General features: G+C 39.0%; 1 protein-coding gene across 1 annotated transcript in view; it reads right to left on the bottom strand.

Annotated features, from left to right (window-relative positions):
• The window catches only part of SEPSECS (Sep (O-phosphoserine) tRNA:Sec (selenocysteine) tRNA synthase), a 67,991-nt gene extending 58,033 nt beyond the window's left edge, over positions 1–9,958 (bottom strand). Inside the window, exons 1-4 of the mRNA XM_020992404.2 lie at positions 9,731–9,958; positions 7,933–8,087; positions 4,309–4,427; positions 3,956–4,114 (exon numbers count right to left, since the gene is read on the bottom strand). Coding sequence (XP_020848063.1) covers positions 3,956–4,114; positions 4,309–4,427; positions 7,933–8,087; positions 9,731–9,844 — 547 coding nt within the window. The 5' untranslated portion in view covers positions 9,845–9,958. The remainder of the gene's footprint in view (positions 1–3,955; positions 4,115–4,308; positions 4,428–7,932; positions 8,088–9,730) is intronic.
• Positions 9,959–19,792: the final 9,834 nt, after the last annotated feature.

The following is a 19,792-nucleotide window of genomic DNA, read 5'->3' as shown; positions in this document are numbered from 1 at the left end:
AGGAGGAAGGAAAAGAAAGGGAAGATAATAATAAAGGTTTGGTGATGAGAGGAAAGAATGATTCCTAGCAAATTTGTCACTAAGCACTTACTCTTAAATATAAATTACAATATGCTTTAGTGATCCATTATATAGGGACTGAAACTTCTTAAACACCTTAGAAGCTGATCTTCTTGGGTTGCTAAGATAAAAAATATGTATCACCTGGCTGATCAATGTTCTGGTAATGGATTTCCCCAAATTCAATTATACGGTCCTCAGATAACAAACAGCCTCTCAACTCTCATATGATATAAAGTATAACTACCCACACAGATACTCAGAGTTGGACCCCAGAGTCCAACTAGTCAAACCCATATATACAAGAAGTATACCCAACAATTGATCAACTAACCTTTTATTAAAGCTCTCCAGTGATGGGGAACCCACAACTTCCAAGATAGTCCATTCATTCCACTTTTGCATAATTCTAATTGTTAGTTTTTCAAGCCTAAATTTGTCCCTTTGCAACTATCTTCTGTTGCAGCTAGTTATGCCCTCTGAGACCGAACAGAAAACAATATAATCTTCCTCCACATGTTGTTTTTGTCCTTCGTTCTCAAAAAGGATCATGACATCAGGAAAGTGATGCCATGACTTACAAGTGCGCTGGATTTAAGGTAGGGCTGTGCAAAGTCACTAGCCTCACTTTCTCCTCAGTGGCAATATACAGATCAAAACAAATGGCCCCCCTCCTCCACATGATAGTCTTTCAAATACTTCACAATACCTATGATGTTCTCCCCTAGATCTTCTCTTCTCCAAGATAAATATCCCCATTTCCTTTAACTGATCTACATGCAACAATATCTTGAGATCTCCAGCATCTTGGCTGCCCTCCTCTAGATGATCTTCAGCTTATCAACAGCCTCCCTAAAATGAGGTACCCAAAAGTGAACACAATACTCCAGATGTGGTCTAAGTACAACAGGTCTATCACTTCCCTAGTCCTAACACTTTTCTTCATACTGTCAAAGACTACATTCAGTTTTCTTACTGCCATATTGAGCTTACAATCCACTATATACTCTCAAATCTTTTGCAGACTGTTGTGTAGTCATAAGTGCCACATCTTGTAGCTGTGAAATCGGTCTTTTGAAACAAGTATAAGACTTTACATTTACTAAATTTCATCCTACCAGATTCAGCTCAATGTTCAAACCCATCAAGAACTGTGGCCAAACCTGTCACGCAGTGTGTTAAAATATCTGCCCCTGGTTTGAAAATTTGACAAACATGCTATTTATCCCCTTATCTAAGTCACTGATAAAAAAAAATGTTAAACATCAAAAGTACCAGGTAAAGCACAAATCTTTGGGGCCTACTACACTAGAAGCTTCCTTCAAAGGTGACAATGGACCATTAATGATTACTCTTTTTTTTCTTTTTTTGGTTAGGGCAATTGGGGTTAAGTGACTTGCCCAGAGTCACACAAGCTAGTGAGTGTTATTTGTCTGCAGCAGGATTTGAACTCAGGTCCTCCTGACTCCAGGGCCACTGCTCTATCCACTACACCACCTAGGTGATTAATGATTACCCTTTCAATCCAAACATTTAAGTTACTTCAAATCCATCTAACCACACTGTCATTCCTCTAAGCTCTTTCAATAAGAACAGCATGGGAGACTGTCAACTGTTTTGCTACAATCCCATGATCTACAAGTCTAGTAACCTTATTAAAAAAAAAAAGAAGTGAGGTTAGTTTGTCATGACTTGTTTTTGATGAATCCTTCACTTTCAAGATAGACATTTACTTTTTTGGATACTCACTAACATCTCTAACAATACATGCTAGAATTTTGAAAGGAATGTAAGTCACACATAGACGACCTATAGTTTTCAGATGCCACTCTTCTCCTTTTTTTGAAAATCAGGACATTTGCCCTTCTCCAGTTCTGTGGCACCTCTCCAGGATTCCACAACCTTTCAAAGATCACTCCAATGACTGATTCCTACATGTTATGTTCTTTGGTATCCTAGAATATAGTTCATCTGAGACTAGTAAACTGAACTCACCAAGGACAGCTAAAGTACTTTCCATCTCTCAGCTTAGTACAGGTATCAGCTCCCTATTAGTAATTTTGTTCTGTTCTTTCCAGTCCAAAGATTATTCTCTTCAGCAGAGAAAAACAAACAAGAGTTGAGAAGCTCTGTCTTATGTCTATCATTCAGTTATCATCATCATCCCTTACACTCCAAGTAGAGGGTCTCTCTCTTCTCCAATTTTCTTTTCCCCTCCAATACAGCTAACAAAATCTTTTTTGCTATCCTTTTCTTTAACTGGCAGCATCAGCTCATTCTGAGCTTTGGTTCTTCTGGTACTATTCTTACAGGAGCATGTCACACTTATGTATTCATTTTCTACTACTGACCTTTGCTTCCATCTTCTGCATCTGTCTTTAAAATCTGTGTTGGCTGATAATTTTCCCTGTGCATCTGCATCCATCTTTTTTCTCAACTCTACCTTTTGCTCATAAGAAGTGTGAAATTCTAACATGAGATAGAATTACCAAAATTATAACAGAGAAATTCTGCACTTAGTTTCACATCCTTCAACATCCTTGGAATACAACAATAAGAATAAACTTTAGACCACAGACCCCTCTCCACATTACATCTGCAAAAAAGTAAGTCTATCTTGACTTCTTTCAAAGAAATGGCATTTATCAAAATTACATAGTAAGAACAGTAGCTATAAATTATTTCTTACAGAACCTGGGGGCTCACTCTCTTGCAAATACAATGCCACAAGAAGAGTTATTCTGAATTATTAATGAAAATTTTTCCTACAGAATCAGTCTTTGGTTTCTGACCTTGAAATATACAGATACTTTCAAGACAATGGGAGTTCTTTGCATTATCTGATCAACTCTGATGGAAGTGGAGTACCTTCATGGCTTGATAAGTAGTTCATTATAGAAAGACAGTACAAATACAGTAGTTCAATTAATTTGAAACTATACAAAAAAATATGCTAAGTCTTCTAATTTATGATCTAAGCCTTATTTAAGGAAACACAGAAATCCTAATCTAGATTTCTAACACTATTTGCTCTGTTTTGATCTTTTATCCTTCTCAAAAATTACAGAAGTGATTTCGTCTCATTACATAACCTTAAACTGTCTACTTCTTAATCTCCTTGAATATCATGACCTAGTCATCAGCCTTTATTTCTCTTCAAAACAGTGTGGCATAGAAGAGAGCTGGACTTAAGAGCAGGAAAACCTAAGTTCAAATCCTATCTAATATACTATGAGAACCTGAACAAGTTATTTAATCCTTCTCTTTCTCAATTTCCTTATCTATAAAATGGAGATAATGATAGAACCTACTTCACAAAGCTGTTGTAAGGCTCAAATGAGATAATATATGTAAAGTACTTTTAAAACCTAAAGTTAGAAATGTTAGCCATTATCATTATTAAAATTATTCTCCAATTTTTCAATTATTATTCATATTTGATCCAGTCAGTTGGAAGGGTACCTATTTAATTCATGGTAATGGTTTTTTAGATTTGGGTGTGTGGGTGTGTGTGTCTATGTGTGTCTACACACACACACTTGTGGTAACTTTTTACTGTATTCTGTTTAATAAATTTTTAGTTTATCATCTATGATTCTAAACAAGTCTAAAACTCTATATAACATTAACTTCACTACATCAATGATCTGTGATTTTTATCAATGCAGGAAATCATTCTAGAAATGCAAATTTTGAAGACAACATAGTAAATAATTTTTAGAGCCTCAGGCTCAGAGAGGTTAAGTGACTTACCCATGGTCATATGGCTAGTGTTGGAGTCAAGATTTGAATCCATTTTTTCCTGACTCCAAGTCCAACACTCTATCTAATGAGCCATATTGTCTCTCAATGTTATATTAATGCAAAATTAATAATTAACAATGCATTCCATTACCTGCAGTGATCATGGATTTAAAGCTGGATTTTTGATCTATCCGTGGCCAAATAATATATTTTGCCTTTGGTCTCTTATGTCGTAGTGTCAAGAAACACAGGGTTAGACTCATACCAGTCGCCACTGGAACAACAAAGCAGTCAGCCACTGAACGGACACCTGTAAATAAAGAAGCAATTAGAAATTAAGTCAACTAAGAGCATTTCATGAAATCACAAATTCAGTGCTAGAGAGAACTCAGAGGCCATCTATCCCAACTCCCTCATTTGTAGCAGGTCAGCAAAAAGTAGCAGAATTAATATAATACACACTAGCAGGTCAGCAAAAAGTAGCAGAATTAATATAATACACACCAGCCAGCCTTACGATGTCCAGAACTAATAAATTGGCTATTTTGTTCAAAAGGCTAGAACCTGCAGCTTTGGGTTGCTCAGCAGCAACATCACCTGATCTTCCAATTCCATGAATGAACCTAAACAAAAGAAGGGTCAATGAATGGGAAGAAAAGTCTTATGCAAAATAATTCATGTACATGTATGCAAACAAGATAGCCTAGAAAATCAGAAGCAATAGTTAGCTTTTAGGGGTAGAATCTGAGGCTTAAAAGGGATCAAGAGAACATCCAGTTAAGATTTTTACCAGATATAAGAATTTCCTCTATTATATTCCCAATAGGTATATCTATAATATAGAAACTATAATAATTAAATGACCAATTAATCATCCATGAAAAATAAATTTTCCCTTTTAATCCCTCCTTCCTTTAATCAGGATAGTAAGCTAAAATTTGGTCAACACTCTGGGTACTAAGGAGGAGCGAGTGACATGTTTCACCCTATTTTTTTTTTAAGGCGCCATTTTCTCCCCAGATAAAAGGAAACTGTGCTACCTTGATGCTAGAGCTTACAAACAGAACCAGGATTAGGGCAGAAAAAGAAGGCAATAGTCTAAGGTATAAAAAATGAAGTGAGAACAAAACAAAGGACACTTTTAAAGTATTGCTTTTTTAAAGGCATATTATTTAATGCCAGAAAATGCTGAGCTCCATGTTGTGTTACATTAAGTTACATGTGTTACAATAGGCTCAAAGTTCAAGTGAGTAGTACAAACACAGGGGTGCAATTTTCACACCTTCCTAGAGTGCCTTGTTTAAGCTCTATGTGGTAGGATTTATCTGGACCACTGACCTGAGAGAAAAACTCATTTAGTTGATATGGCAAAATAATTTTAGAGAAAACCAGGAAGACTTATATGAACTGATCAACAAGAAGTAAACAGAACCAGAAGAACAAGTATATAATAACATTGTGACAAGTTTGAAAAAAGTTTGAAAGGCTTAAGAACTCTGATCAACACAGTGAGCAACCATGACTCCAAATGACTGATGCATGCTCTCCCCCTCAAGAGAAGGGAGATGATACATTCAAAGTGAAGCCAGAGGTACAAAAGTTTTTGGACAAGGCCAATGTGGGAATTTGTTTTATGTGACTATGTATATTAAAAGAATTATGTTTTTCTTCCTTTTTTTCCCCAAAGCAAGAAAACAAGAGGGAGAAAAAATGGATTTTTATTCACTGAACAAAAATCAAATTAAAAAAAAAAAGAAGTAGGTAGTAGAAATCACAGCTTTCCAAATAAAGTCTGGCCTTATTTCTCATTTCTGATATTCATCAACTCCTCATACTAATCAAAATGGACTACTATCATGGTACTTCAATATTGTTTTCTTCCACTCTAAGCATTCATGCAGGCCTACCCTCACACCTAAAACGTACTCCCCATTTGATTTTCAGGTGCCACCTCCTTCTTGATTTCTCCCATCTTCAAGTACTCTCTGTATTTGCAAATTTCATACTTACCTTTTGCATTTATCATAATCTTACTTTTGTCATTTCTATCACTTCATTAGACTACATGTTCTTTAAGTGCATGGTCTGTTTCACTTCTTCATCTCTTCAGACCTCTAGCCTCTAACAGTGCCTTATTTACAGCAAACACTTAAAGAATGTTTGTTGAATTGAATTGCCATAGTGGTATACCTGACAATACACAAAAAATTAGCTCCTTGAAAAGTTGCTCCTAAATTAAACTATATTATAAGTGAAATAAAGGTTCTAATAATTAAAAACCACCAAATTATTTTTAAAAAACCCCTCTAATGTGAGTAATCACTTCCTAATTTGCTAGTCAGAAATTTTATTTTATAGCAGGCTGTGATAAAGCAGAGCATACCAGTACTAAGCTTCATTATGATAAGAATAATAATAGTCAATTATTAATAATAATAATAATCCATTGAACTGTGAGCTCCTTGAGAGCAGGGGCAGTCTTTTGCCATTTTTTGCATGCCCAAAACTTAGCATGATGCCTGACACTGAGCAGGCACTTGATAAATGCAACATTCAGTTTGTAAATAATGGGACCATTAAGATGAACTCTAAAATGCAATGCTTCAACAATTATATTTTCATAGTGCTAACTGGGGGGCAGCTAGGTGGTTCAGTGGATAGAGCACCGGCCCTGAAGTCAGGAGGAGCTGAGTTCAAATCTGGCCTCAGACCAAACACTTGACACACTTACTAGCTGTGTGACCCTGGGCAAGTCACTTAACCTCAGTTGCCTTAAAAAAAAAAAAGAGCTTCTCTAGTGCTAAACTATTTTCAAAGTGTTTTCACATATATTATTAAATTCACTGTTGCTATTAGCCTGAGTATATGTTCGTTATTGTGGCTTACTGCAAAATTTTTAATACACTAATATCAGAATATGGCACCTACATTTACCACCAAATTTGGCTTATATAAAACTTCACTATTATATATGTTTAATGCATATCTATTTTTTTCCTTTCAAAGAGATATTTTAAAACATATGGTTTTTAGGTCCAAAGCATTGCAAAACTTTGATCCAGTGATACTATTACTCAGTCTGTATCTCAAAGAGATCAAATAAAAAGGACCTAAATGTACAACAATATTTATAATAAGCAGCTCTTTTTGTGGTAGCAAAGAATTGGAAATCTAGGGGAGACTCATCAATTGGGGAATGGCTGAACAAGTTGTGGCATATGATTGTGATGGAGTACTATTGTGCAGTGAGAAATGGGGAAGGTCTCAGAAAAACATGGCAAGACTTATATGAACTGATGCAAAGTGACTTGAGAAGAACCTGGAGATCATCGTGCACAATAACAGCAATGTTGTAATTAATGATAATCAACTGTGAAAGACTTGGTTACTCTGAACAATACAACAACCCAAGAAAATTCTAAAGGACTCATGAGATGAAAAATGCTACACCTACAGAGACAACTAATGAACTTGAGTGCAGACTGAAGTATAATTTTCTCACTTTCTTTATTTTTCTTGCTTTTTTGGGAAATACAGCTAATATGGAAATGTTTTACATGATTTCACATGTCTGACACACTGCTTGCCTTCTTGGTGAAGAGGGGGAAGGGATGGAAGGAAGGAAGAGAATGTGGAACTCAAAAATTTAACAAGAATGCTGAAAATAAATAAATGATAAAATTTTAGAAATATTAAGAAAAAACAAAAATAAATGAAAATTAAAACAACATGGTTTTCACTTCAATAAGATCATATTAAAACCAAGTGATTTAAATGGTCCATGAATTCTTACTGTTATTACTAACATGTAGTAACCAACAAATAGGTGGTAAATAATGGGGAAAACCTCTAAAATTTAAGGTGAGTCGGTAGAAAAAATAAAGTTCAATCTTTTAAAATAAAATTTAGACTTTTCCACATGTATTGCAGAAAATAAGATGCAGCTGAATGAGAATGATTTTCAGATAAGTTTATTTCTAAGTCTTTTTTAAAGAACTTCTAAATTAGAAAATATAGACAAACATATAATCTGATCTTTAAAACATTTAAAACATTTTATGAAGACATTAAAAAATTAAGCATCCTTACAGGACATAATAGAAACCACACACCACTTTTAAAAATTACCTGTAATGTCGACGGGCAACTAACCCAGATGCTACTCTACCTTCCCTTTCTCCCACACCACAGCTGCCCAGGAAATTGTTACTATCCATAATGGCAAGTTCATGGAGAAACAGCTCAATGGTACTTTCATCCCAACCATCTTCAGGACATTTACCCTTTGGAAGAGGAAAATATGTTTTGAAAGTTAGTCAGTCTTCAGTAGCTATTTGATACTATTGTGCTTCCTTATAAGAGTTTTACTGGTGTTTTTATGTTTCATATACTGGATCAAGTGCCAGACTTGGAATTAAGAAGCCAAAGGTTCCAATTCCACATTATTATTTTCAATCATATCCAATTCTTCCTGATCCCACTTGGGGTTGTCTTGGCAAAGATACTGGAACGGTTCACCATTTTCTTCTCCGGTTCATTTTACAGAGACAACTGAGGCAATAGGGTAAGTGACTTGCCCAAGGTCACACACAGCTTATATGTATCTGAGGACAAATCTGAACTCAGGAAATCATTCTTCCTGACTCCAGGACCAGCACTCTATCCACTGAGCCACCTTGCTGCCCATCCAATTCTACAGCTAATACTTAGCAGCTGTGATCATTGGCATTTATGGGTAACTTAACTTCTGTGAGCCTTAGTTTCCCTATCTGAAAAATACCTCTACCGTCTATTTTTACAGGGATACGAAGGCTCAGATTAGAAAATGTATATAGTTAGCTACTGTTGTTCAGTTGTATCCAACTCTTCCTGACCCCATGGACCATAGCATACCAATACTACCCATGGGGTTTTCTTGGCAAAGATACTGGAGTGGTTTACCGTTTTCTTCTCTAGTGTACTAAGACAAACAGAGGTTAGGTGACCATCCTGCAAGATCACATCGGCCTTGGTACTCACTCACACCTTGTCAGACTGGCAGGCAGAGGGAGGCTCCTCCCAAAGCCTCCATCTAAGGAGAGCACTCAGGCCAGCCAATCTCTTTATTTCCTATTAGCCGCACTCCTTTGGATTTCTCCATCATGTTCTGCACCAAGTACCTTACCCTACACCTCCTCCCTTTTCAGCTTCCTCTTGTGCAGTGTTCAGACTGTAAGCTCCTTGAGAGCAGGAACTAACCCTTCCTCCCTCTCCCCCTCTCCCCCAGCGCTGGCACGTAATATTGACTTTTTAAAAAAAATTTCCTTAGGTGTGTACTCTACTTTCACCTAGGCATATGGCCAGCTCCTCTGTAAATTACAGTCTTAATTGCCTGGGGATGCTGGGAAGTTAAAGGACTAGCCTTTAATCACGCTGGAACCCAGATGGGCCAGAATCCAAGGCCCATCCCTCTAACCACAGAGTTATGGCGCCCTTCAGTTCAAGTTTCACACCGCATTTAACCAATGGAGAACTGAGGCTCAAGAGGGGAGAAGTGACACGCCCATGACCACCCAGAAGGCACGGGGCTCAATCTTTGGCCACTGCTCACTGAGGGGGGGGGAACTTGCTTAGCACAGCGCCCGAATAGAGGACAAGCCCGATAAATGTTTGTTGACTGACGTCAGGGCTGGGCGCGCCCACTCTACGGGCAGCTCCTAGAGAAGGAGTGGACTTCGCCCTCTACACGCAGCTCGTGCCAATCTAACTTCCCTCGCCTAGAGGCGCACAACCCAGACCCCTCTACGCCCCACCCAGACCCCTCTACGCCCCGCCCAGACCCCCAGGCCCAGGAGGCCCCGGCACTGGAGCCCAGGCTGGGGGCGCTCGGCCCCCCGGGTCAGGACCGGACTTTCCTGATGGGCCGCTGGCCCGGGCACGTCGGTACCTTCTCCAGCAGATGCTGTATGAGGTGCTCGTGGGAGCGGCGGGCCTCACAGCCCAGCCGCACGTAGGCCGGAGACACCAACCGCTCGCCCGCCGCGAAGTTCTCGCAATTCATGGCGCCCACGACCACAGTCGCGCGTGAGGCAAACGACTCGCAGACCGAGCAGCGTCCAGCTAGTAAGCGAGCTAGCGTCGACTGTGAGTCAGCGCCCGACGACAGGCAGGCGGTGCGCATGCGTATGCGCCTCCCCTTCCCACCCCCTTCCGTCCCCCGCCTCCCTAACCTTTGAGACTAGGGAGGAACGGAGGAACGGAGCATGCGTGACGAGTTCCTGGCACAGTGTGGGGAGGGACGGGAATAGGGGCTGGGAAACACTTCTAAGTGGTTGAAAACCTCGATTTACTCCCTAGTTGTTCTGGAGCCACTTTTAAGCACACATTTCTAAACCAGCATTTTTCATGGGGTGGAATGAAGTAAGCAGATGTTTCCCATATTATTGTTAGCAAACACAGTGATCAGAAATCATGATCATTTAAGTCATTTAGGCTGGAAAGCATTGGTCCAAATGCAGAATTGGAGATTGTTGCCAAAGAACAGATTGGTGCCCAGTGCCTAGCACAATGCATTGTTCATACTTTGTATTTCAAGGAAATGTCATTTTATGGGTATGCATATTCTCTCCAATGACACAAACCAAAACCTTTCTACATGGTCAGGGAAAGCGAAGGGAAAAAAACTCCTTCTATAACATAACAGTGTTGAAGAATTGTTGAAGCCAAAAAAAAGTCATCACCCTGCAGCCAAACCTGCAGCAAGTTTCTCTGAACTTAACAAGGTTGACTTTAACAAGGTCCTCAGACAACAAAGACATACATAGTCTATCATTAGCTTCAAACTCCAAGTTATCACCTTGGTAGGAGCTGCTTGTGCTTTCCTGAAACAGCTTTTGAGAATCCAAGTTCACCTCCACACCAAGAGGCACCAGATTAGGACGTTAGTCCAAAGCCATTCTAGGTGTTCAATAAATATTTGCTTAATTGAAGACTGGGAATCATCTGCTCATCAGATGTCCAGGAAGAAATGCCAAAGCAGTTGCAATTAGCAGAATTTATACTAATATTGCCACAAACTGGCATGATTTCTTATTAGTAATTAGCAAAGGCTCAAGAATATTAGTTTATAACCAATTGAAAGCCAGTTATAAAGCATGATTGCATGTTCTACATCTGCATCCAATCACTATATATGAGTTTAAAAGCTGAAGGTATAATTATAACCAATTGAAATCCAGTTATAAAGCATGATTGCATGTTCTACATCTGCATCCAATCACTATATATGAGTTTAAAAGCTGAAGGTATAAAGTGAGAATGCCTATCTCTCACGAATCCTTCTTCCCATAAAAGAACAAAAACAGGGCAGCTGAACAATAAAGGATTACTGTTTTACTTTACACATTCCAGCAGTAATTATGTGTGGCACTGAACTGCCACTGGGGCATAGTCTGTGACTCTTATGGAAGCACTAGATCATCTTCGTCTGAAATGATCCTATTTATAGACCAAGTCCAATAAGAGAAGAGGTTGTCTTTTGTGAATTTTGTGAGTAACATGGAAACAGTCGAAGTATTTCAACATTTGAGCTATCAGCACCCCATTGTATTTATCTGAGTCCAAGGAAGGAAGAAGTGAAATAGCAAGTAGAAATATGGAATACCATAAATCTACCACACCAGTTAAGAAGTTTTAATAATTGGCTGAGACATAGGGATTGGAGACCAGGAACAAGCTCAATTCAGTGAACCCAAGTAGATATTTCTCAAAATCATCTTCAGGGTGTTATTGTAGAAGAGATTCTATTCTGGCCTAGAACAGGAAAGATACTAGACACTTCTGCCCAGTCCGGAGAGAGAATCAGGCTAGGTCTAGGAAACTTTTGTTACAATTAGATTAGAAGGTTTAGGTGTCACTCAATCTGGGAGTTTTATTCCATATGCACATCTTATTATCTTACCCTGGTATATTGTATCTTCTCCCTTCTCTTATAAATAAAATCTAGACAACATGCTCACTGGTCTGGAGGGTGTAGCAACAAGGGACAGAAAAGAAAGAGAGAAGTGAGTGCTAGAAACAGGTTTCAAAGAATAGTACCAGAAAAAAAAAGGAGGGACAGGTGGTAGCCTACATTCAGGAAGCCAGGCCAGTTCAAGGATCATGAAGGTTCTAGAAGCATATTTTGAATTCAGGTTCAGCAATCATGCAGGTTGAAAAAGTATTGTAATCTCTTGCCAAAGACAGAGTCTCCTGGCCAAGTTCCAAGGAGAGGAGTTGCCCTAACAGCAAGCTTACACAAGTTAGTAAAGTCAAAGGCCTAGGGACAGAACCTTCATAGACCCCACCAGACCATCATTTCTGCTTCCAGCTCAGCCCTCATAGTCATCATCAGGGGAAGCAAGTCCCATGAATTAGAGACCAACAACACTTATTGACTGCTCCACAAAAGGTAGGAAAACCAGATTAGCTGAAGCAACAAGGCAACCCTGAAGGAGAGACAGGAGGGCAACATATGCCAGACAAATCAAAATACCACCACCACCTTGATCACTATCTATCTTCAGACCCTAAGGGAGAACCCAGAACCCTGAACCCAAGAGCCTTGGGAACAGCAATATTTTTAGCTCAGTATCCTCAGACATCAGCCTGGGAAGCAAATCCTGTGGAGATATAGCCTGGCAACCACTCCTAAAGGTCCTCCAGCCTTCTGGGACTTCTACTGATGTTCAAGAAAAGAAAGTTCTTGCCACTAAAGTCTTTGACACCGTCGAATGCTCTATCATCAGAAACTGATATGATTTTATCGTGGAAATGACATTAAAGAAGAAGCACTGCTGTCTGCTTTGCCTCTATACCCTAAGGACCATGGTACCTTTCCCTCTGACTTGCATCTGAAATCTTCCATATGGGTTGTCTCCCCAACTAGAATGTGAACTCCTTGAGAGCAGAGACCAGACCTTCTGACTTCTCTATTTGTATTCCCAGTGCTTTGCACATAATAAGTGCTTTATTCATTCATCCAAGCACAAATGAGTAATCAATCAAAACATAATTTTTGGTGTCAGCAGGTTCAGGAGGTAGATGCTACATAGTGGTACATATGACAGAGGTTCTGCCAGGCTACAGTCACCTACACCTGCCTCATTCCTGTGCTCTCTGTAACTATCGAGGGCAGTAAAATGTCATGTGATTAATTAATTAACCAGCTAAATGGTAATAAGATACTAATTGTCCACCAGATGGCATTCTGACTATTGTCTAAGACACGATTTGGAAGAGGGATAAAGATAGGTACTAGACCTGTGATTTCACTGGCACACAAAAATCCCTGAAGAGGGGCAGCTAGGTGGTACAGTGGATAGAGCACCAGCCCTGAAGTCAGGAGGACCTGAGTTCAAATCCAGCCTCAGACCAAACACTTGACACTTGCTAGCTGTGAGCAAGCTGTGACCCTGAGCAAGTCACCTAACCCCAATTGCCTCACCAGAAAAAAAAAAAAGATCCCAGGAGAGAAGACTCCATCTATCAATGCTTGTATGTCTACCACTTCTCTGCAGCTTAAGGACTTACAGAACTCTCTAAAGCACTAATAGGTTAAATGACTTGCTTAAGGTCATGCTGCTAATATGTGTCAGAGACAAGACTTGAATCTAGTTCTTTCTGCCTTCAAGGTGAGCCCTCTCTAATATTGAATATGCCCCAAATTACCAAAAATAACAAATCCTCCTCAACTATCTTCTTCAAGCCCCTATCGTATGAGTCGTAATTTTCTTTTCTCCTCATTCACAATCCCCAATTCATAGGATTCAGTAATTTATTTTTAATGGCCATGTGACTTATTAAGACAATAACATAGCATAGAACCCCAAACAGTAAAACAAAAGACTTTCAAAAGGTTTCAGGATTGTTGCAGCATGGATAATAAATGTCCCATCCCACCACTCCTCTTCCCAGCTAGTCTAAGTAGAGGACATAAAGGAAAAGACTGGACAAACTGACAATGGACACATCTTCAGCAAGCACTCTGAGGGAAGAGAGAGAAGAAAGCACTGGAACTGAGTTGTGCTCATTTTCACTGCCTTTGGGGTCCTTTCCAACAGCTGCCAGTCTTGCTCCAATCAAGTTTCCAATGCAATGTCTGGGCTCATCTGCTCTCTGCATTTCCTAGCTTATGTGGGCCTCTCTGATTCTTTACTCTAATCTCTTCCTGAAGATCCTGGAAGCTGAGTTACATTCTTATTTTTTAAAAAATTGGTTTAATTGTATCCTATTCATGACTTTTTCTAGTTATATATGCCTAAGAAAACCTAACCAATTGGTTCATAAAACAACACTAACTCCTCCTCAATCCTTTATTTAAAGAGACCTCCTGGGCCAGCCACTCTTCATTTCCCACCCAGCTGCATTACTTTGGATTGAATTTTATCATGCCTCAACCCAGTATCTACTCCCCCTCTGCCCCCAATTTATCAGCTTTGTTTTGTGTCTTCTTCCCTCATTAGATTATTAACTCCTTAAAGGCAAGGACTGTCTTTTTCATATTTGTATCTCCAGCATTTAGCACAGTGCCTGACATATAGTATGCACTTAATGTTTATTGACTAATTGACAACATATCTTCATGCCTCAATGAGTGTTGCTGAAATTGCTGACGTTGTAACCCAGAGGATATAGTCACAAAAATCTTTTTTGCAATTCCTGAGGTTGCCATTTGATGGTTCTGCATTGAGATAATATTGCCATCTAATAGTCTCTGATGAGTTGTGGCTACTATGTAGCCTCTTTCCTGAAAGGGAGTGGGGACAATTATTTCCAGAGAAGACACAGGGATATTTTAGCCCTTTTGAGATTCAAGTCCATGGTCACAGTCAGCCAGCCAGTGAGAGTCTCTTAGATTAAATCTGACTTTTGAACTCACTTTGCTTCCATCCAGAGACAACACCCTGGGATCAGCCTTTATTTGTACTGGAGAAAATTGCCTCAGGGAAGAAACAAAGTGATTTCAAAAGACATATTTGACTGGAAGGACCAATTCAAATCCTGGTTCTGTCTGTGATAACAATATATTTCTCTACTGAATGCCTTTAAGAGTGGATAGAGCCTTGGAGTCAGGAAAGCCTGAGTTCAAATCCCAAACTCAATACACTAGGTTTGTGACTATGTGTCACTGCATTTCTCTGAGCCTCAGTTTTCTCAGCTATAAAATGAGGGATAATAATTATATTACCTACCTCATAGGGTAGCTGTGGAATAAAGAAAAAGTTGTAGAAATGCAATGCTGCTGAAACATATGTGATGATTATGTGTGTGTGTGTATGTGTGTGTGTGTGTGTGTGTGTAGATATATATGTATGTATATAAAATTTCCATCTTTTACCCCTTGGACTAGATTCTACCACGCCCCCATGCTGGGTCCTTTCTCCCCCAGTCCCTTTCCTCTTTTCAGTTTCCTTTATGCTTTCTCTTCCTCAATTATATTATAAGATCCTTGAGGACAAGGACTGTCTTTCTTTTTCATATTTGTATCTCCAGCACTTAACTCAGTGCCTAGCACATAGTAGTGATAAACAAATAAATCTTTATTAATTGACTGACTGAATATATCTCCATATGTATATATACATACACATACACACACACATGCACATATATGTGTCCAGATAGAAGACCCAAACCTAAATGGCTCAAGTACAGAGAACCATTTACAAGAATTCAAAACTTTTAACTTTGATTTGTGCTAAATAAAATAAACCAACTTCTGCCCAAGTGAGAAATAGTTCAGTTGCCTTTTTCTACCTTTCAAAGTAATCAAAGGAAAGTTTTCAAAGCATACATGTCTCAGGAGTATCTTCTAATAGACTTTGCTTATTCTGTTTAGCTCCTTAGAGATAATTTAACATTTGCATTACTAACAGCCTTTTTTAAAAGTGTGTTGATATTCTGGTTGAGAATGGACCTAAATTGTTCTCTGTATTTAGATAGGTCCCATATGGCTGTTCAAATAGGTATACCCATCTGTACAGGGGCGCTTTACCACATATAAGCCAAAATAATCATACGGACTGGATATACACATTTATTTAAATGTACAGTTAGGCAGGTTCAGATCTGGCTAAATAAGCATATTATTTCATCCACCTCTGGGTCATCCTCCCAGGCCCAGGGCAGCTAGGCAACCGAAAGATCCACTATTCGGGGCCCCTGCTTCCTTGTACTTCCTTCCACCCCTCCCCCTTACCCTAGGTTGTTCATACCTTATTAAGGCTGGCAATGACTGTTTACACCACTGAGATAATGAGACTCAAAAACTGTAATTTTTCTAGTGAAATGAAGGCTCACCAGGCCCTATCATCTGCCCTACCACTGGATTCTGAGGTCCTTGGGGCTTTACCATGATAATGAGATACTATTTGTAAAGCATTTTATAAACCTTTATGTACTATATAAATGCTAGCTATTAGCAGCATTTATATAGCAGCAGCAGCAGGAGCCCTCCCTCTACACTTTCCAGAACCCTGGAAACTGTCATCTGACATGGAAATGCACCCTAAGGACTCCAGGCCTTTACATTTGCCCTGAAGCTAAACTCTTAAGTGTTGCCTCCTCCAATTAGAGTGGGAGCTCCTTGAAACGCAAAACCTACTTCCTTTTCTATTCTTATCCCCAGCATTTAGCATACTCCTTGATAGATAGTCAGAACTTAATAAATCCTTTTTCATTCATTCATTTGTATCAAAATTGTATTGATGGTTTGATAACAACTGAGAAAAAGGATTTTAGTGAAGTGGTACAAACCTCTGTCCATGACACCCAGTCTTATTTAACATTTTTATCAACGATTCAGATGATACAAAGTAAAAGGGTGATACAAAGCTAGGAGGGATATTGAATACATTGGATAACAGAAGCACAATACAAAAATTTTATCAATAGAATGGAACAGCTTTCACTAATAAGAACCCATTTATGAGGCCTAAATGTAAAGTTCTATATCAGGGTTCAAAAAATCAATTGAGTAAGAATAAGATTCAGAAAGTGGTGAGAGAGGAATTTACATAAAAAAGACCCAGAATTTTAGTGGACTACATGTTTAATATGTTAGTAAAATGATGTAGCATCCAAAAAAAGCTAATGTGTCTAGTTCTATTTCAGTATAATACAAAGAATAATGGACTTGCAGTCTGCAGAAGGAAAGCCTTGGGGAAAGGTTGGAGGAGGATATAATTATTGTTTGTAAGTATTTGAAGAAGTATTTTGTGGAAGAGGGATTAGACTTCTTTATATCAACTGGGGAAATCTACAGAGCTGTCCAAAAATAGAATTTTGTTGTTGTTCAGTCAGTTTTCAGTCATGTTCAACTCTTCATGACCCCATTTGGGGTTTTCTTGGTAAAGATTCTAGAGTACTCTGCTGTTTCCTTCTCCAGCTCATTTTACAGATGAGGAAACTAAGGCAAATAGAGTTAAGTGACTTGCCCAGGGTCACACAGCTAGTAAATGTCTGAGGCCAGATTTGAACTCAAGAAGAGGATTCTTCCTGACTCCAGGCCTGGCACTCTATCCACTGTGCCATGTAGTTCCCCCCAAAAATAGGACAGGCTATCTAAGTTTGTTAGCTTTTATTTTTATTTCTGGTATTAAAAGTAATAAGTTGACTCTTTTTGGATCCCCAAAGCATTTATTAGGGACCTGTTTTATTGGAACTCAGAGTGAGCGTATGTGTGTTGGGGAAAGAGGGGAAGAGGGTAGTGGAATGGACTGAGATGGTCACAAACTTGTGGACTCTACATGGGGATTCATTCATTTGTCCAGAAAGGATTTATTAAGTTCCTATGATATGCAAGGTACAAGGGATTTTTAAAAAATGAAACAGGGGAGCTCCTACAGGTCAGTGATGACTTGCAGGACATGCCCTTAGGGCAGGGTCAAAAGTATGACAGCACATACCTCAGCAGCTGACTGTCTCAGTCCTAAAAGCCCAAGATACTCCTAAAAGCCAGTGGCTGCCAGGCATTTACCTGGTCTCCTGCTGGGCTGGAGTAAGGCTGCTTTTGTTATGCACTGAGGAAGAGATGAGCCAAGGAGTTGCTTCAAAGACATGCTGACTACAAAGACTAAAAAAACAAGTTAAAGTACTGTGATACAGCTTCTGAGAGCTGGGGATTGACAGCCACTGACAGACTATGCTGGAAGCAGTGTCATCTTTAAATACAAAGAACATTGAGTATTTTGAGTTATTTCATCAGGAAAAAAAATATTCCCCTAACCATCTTCCCTCTCTGAAGTGTCAGAGTAGTGTAATAATGCCTCATGCTTTATATTTATGCATCAACTTTCTCATCACCAATTTATCTTAAGCCATCACAAGAGAGCTGTTTTAACTCATCTTTCTGCAAGCAAATGGTACCCTTCTTAAGATTCCTTCAACACTGAATGGATTTTTCAAAAGTATATTTTTCAAAGTTCATTACAGCTTGCCAACATTGTCTTGTCAGGATGTTAAGCTGTGCACAGTAAAATAGAATAAAAAAAAAGAAACCAAGTTAGAAAATGGGTGAGGGGAATGATGAAAAAATTTCATACAATTTTGTATTCTTGTAACACAGTTGCATGCTTGCGCCTATAAAAATTTCACATCCTCTGGGTGTCGATCATCCCTGTGGCCAAATTACCCATGCCACTGAATGCCCTTATATTCTAGCACCCTAGGAAACCCAGGATCTTCCAGCATTCAGACCTAAAACAAAATGTGTGGATTGGGGACCTGTTCCAGGAAGCATGTTTCTTATGGAAGTTTATTACTGTTCTGAGTTAGTTCCCAAGATTCAGGTGGGATGAAATAGTCCTCATTTTCCCCAAACCCTTAAAGACTCTGAGCTACTCAAAGATAATAAGGTTGAATTTGGAGTTCAGTTAGTTGTTTGGAGTGTCTGTGGGCTCCTATTTGCCCAGGGATCCTCCAGAGTCTGGAACTGTACTGAGGTTCAGGTTATATTTGGTCCAGAAGTAACTTTGGGTACAAAATCATGAACCACCAAGCCTTATAGAGACTCTAAACCTTATATAGGACCACCCTATGGAGTGGTCCAAATTTAGGTATTCATATATGTTATAGCAGGTGGGACACGATAATGAGGGCTGCCACTTGTATAGCTTAAAGTTTTATAAAATGCTTAGCAACAATTATATAATAACAATAATAATAGCTACATAGTAGGTAGTATTTACTGTGTGCCAGGTACTGTGCTAATGCTTTATAATTATTATCTCATTTGATCCTCATAATAACCTTGAGAGGTTACTTCATTTTACAGTTGAGGAAACTGAGGCAAGCAAAAGTTAAGTGACTAGCCAATGATCATACAACTAGTAAATAGCTGAGGCCGGATTGGAACTGAGGTCTTCCTGACTCCAGGCCAGGCACTCTATCCAATGGGCTACTTAGCTTCCACTTGATTATCACAACAATCTTGGGACATAGGTAGTGAAAATAGTATTATCCTCATTTTTAAGTCATTTTATAGAAAAAGAAAACTGAGGCCCCAAAGATTAACTTACTCAAGGTCATTTAACTAATAAATGGCTAAGCCAGAACTTGAACCCAGGCTTTCTGATTCCGAATTCAGTACTCTTTTCATACTATCGTACACAACTGGCTACTTTAAGATTTTACTTCTTATTTATGTACAATCTTGACACATTGGCTAACACTTGTCCCACTTAATTATTCTGAAATTGGCTACACATATGGGAACATTCCTAAATGGATTTGGGATCTCATTGATTCAGCAGCTCTCTCCAACCAACAGAAGGCAACCTACTCATGCTTGCCAATCCTTTCCAACCCTTGTCAATGTCCCTCCAAAAGTTCACCACAGGTGCTCATCCACCACTTTATCCCTTACTGTTGCCATCTGGCCAGCCTGTTTTCTTTACTTCTGCTCTTCTTTAGAGTTCTTCATTGGTTACATGTCCATTGCCCTCTGCGGGATGCTCACCTTTAATTCTTC

This window comes from Phascolarctos cinereus, unplaced genomic scaffold, assembly GCF_003287225.1.
Source record: "Phascolarctos cinereus isolate Bilbo 61053 unplaced genomic scaffold, phaCin_HiC Scaffold_9;HRSCAF=440, whole genome shotgun sequence".
Classification (NCBI taxonomy): Eukaryota; Metazoa; Chordata; class Mammalia; order Diprotodontia; family Phascolarctidae; genus Phascolarctos; species Phascolarctos cinereus.
This window is presented reverse-complemented; position numbering and strand designations above follow the sequence as displayed.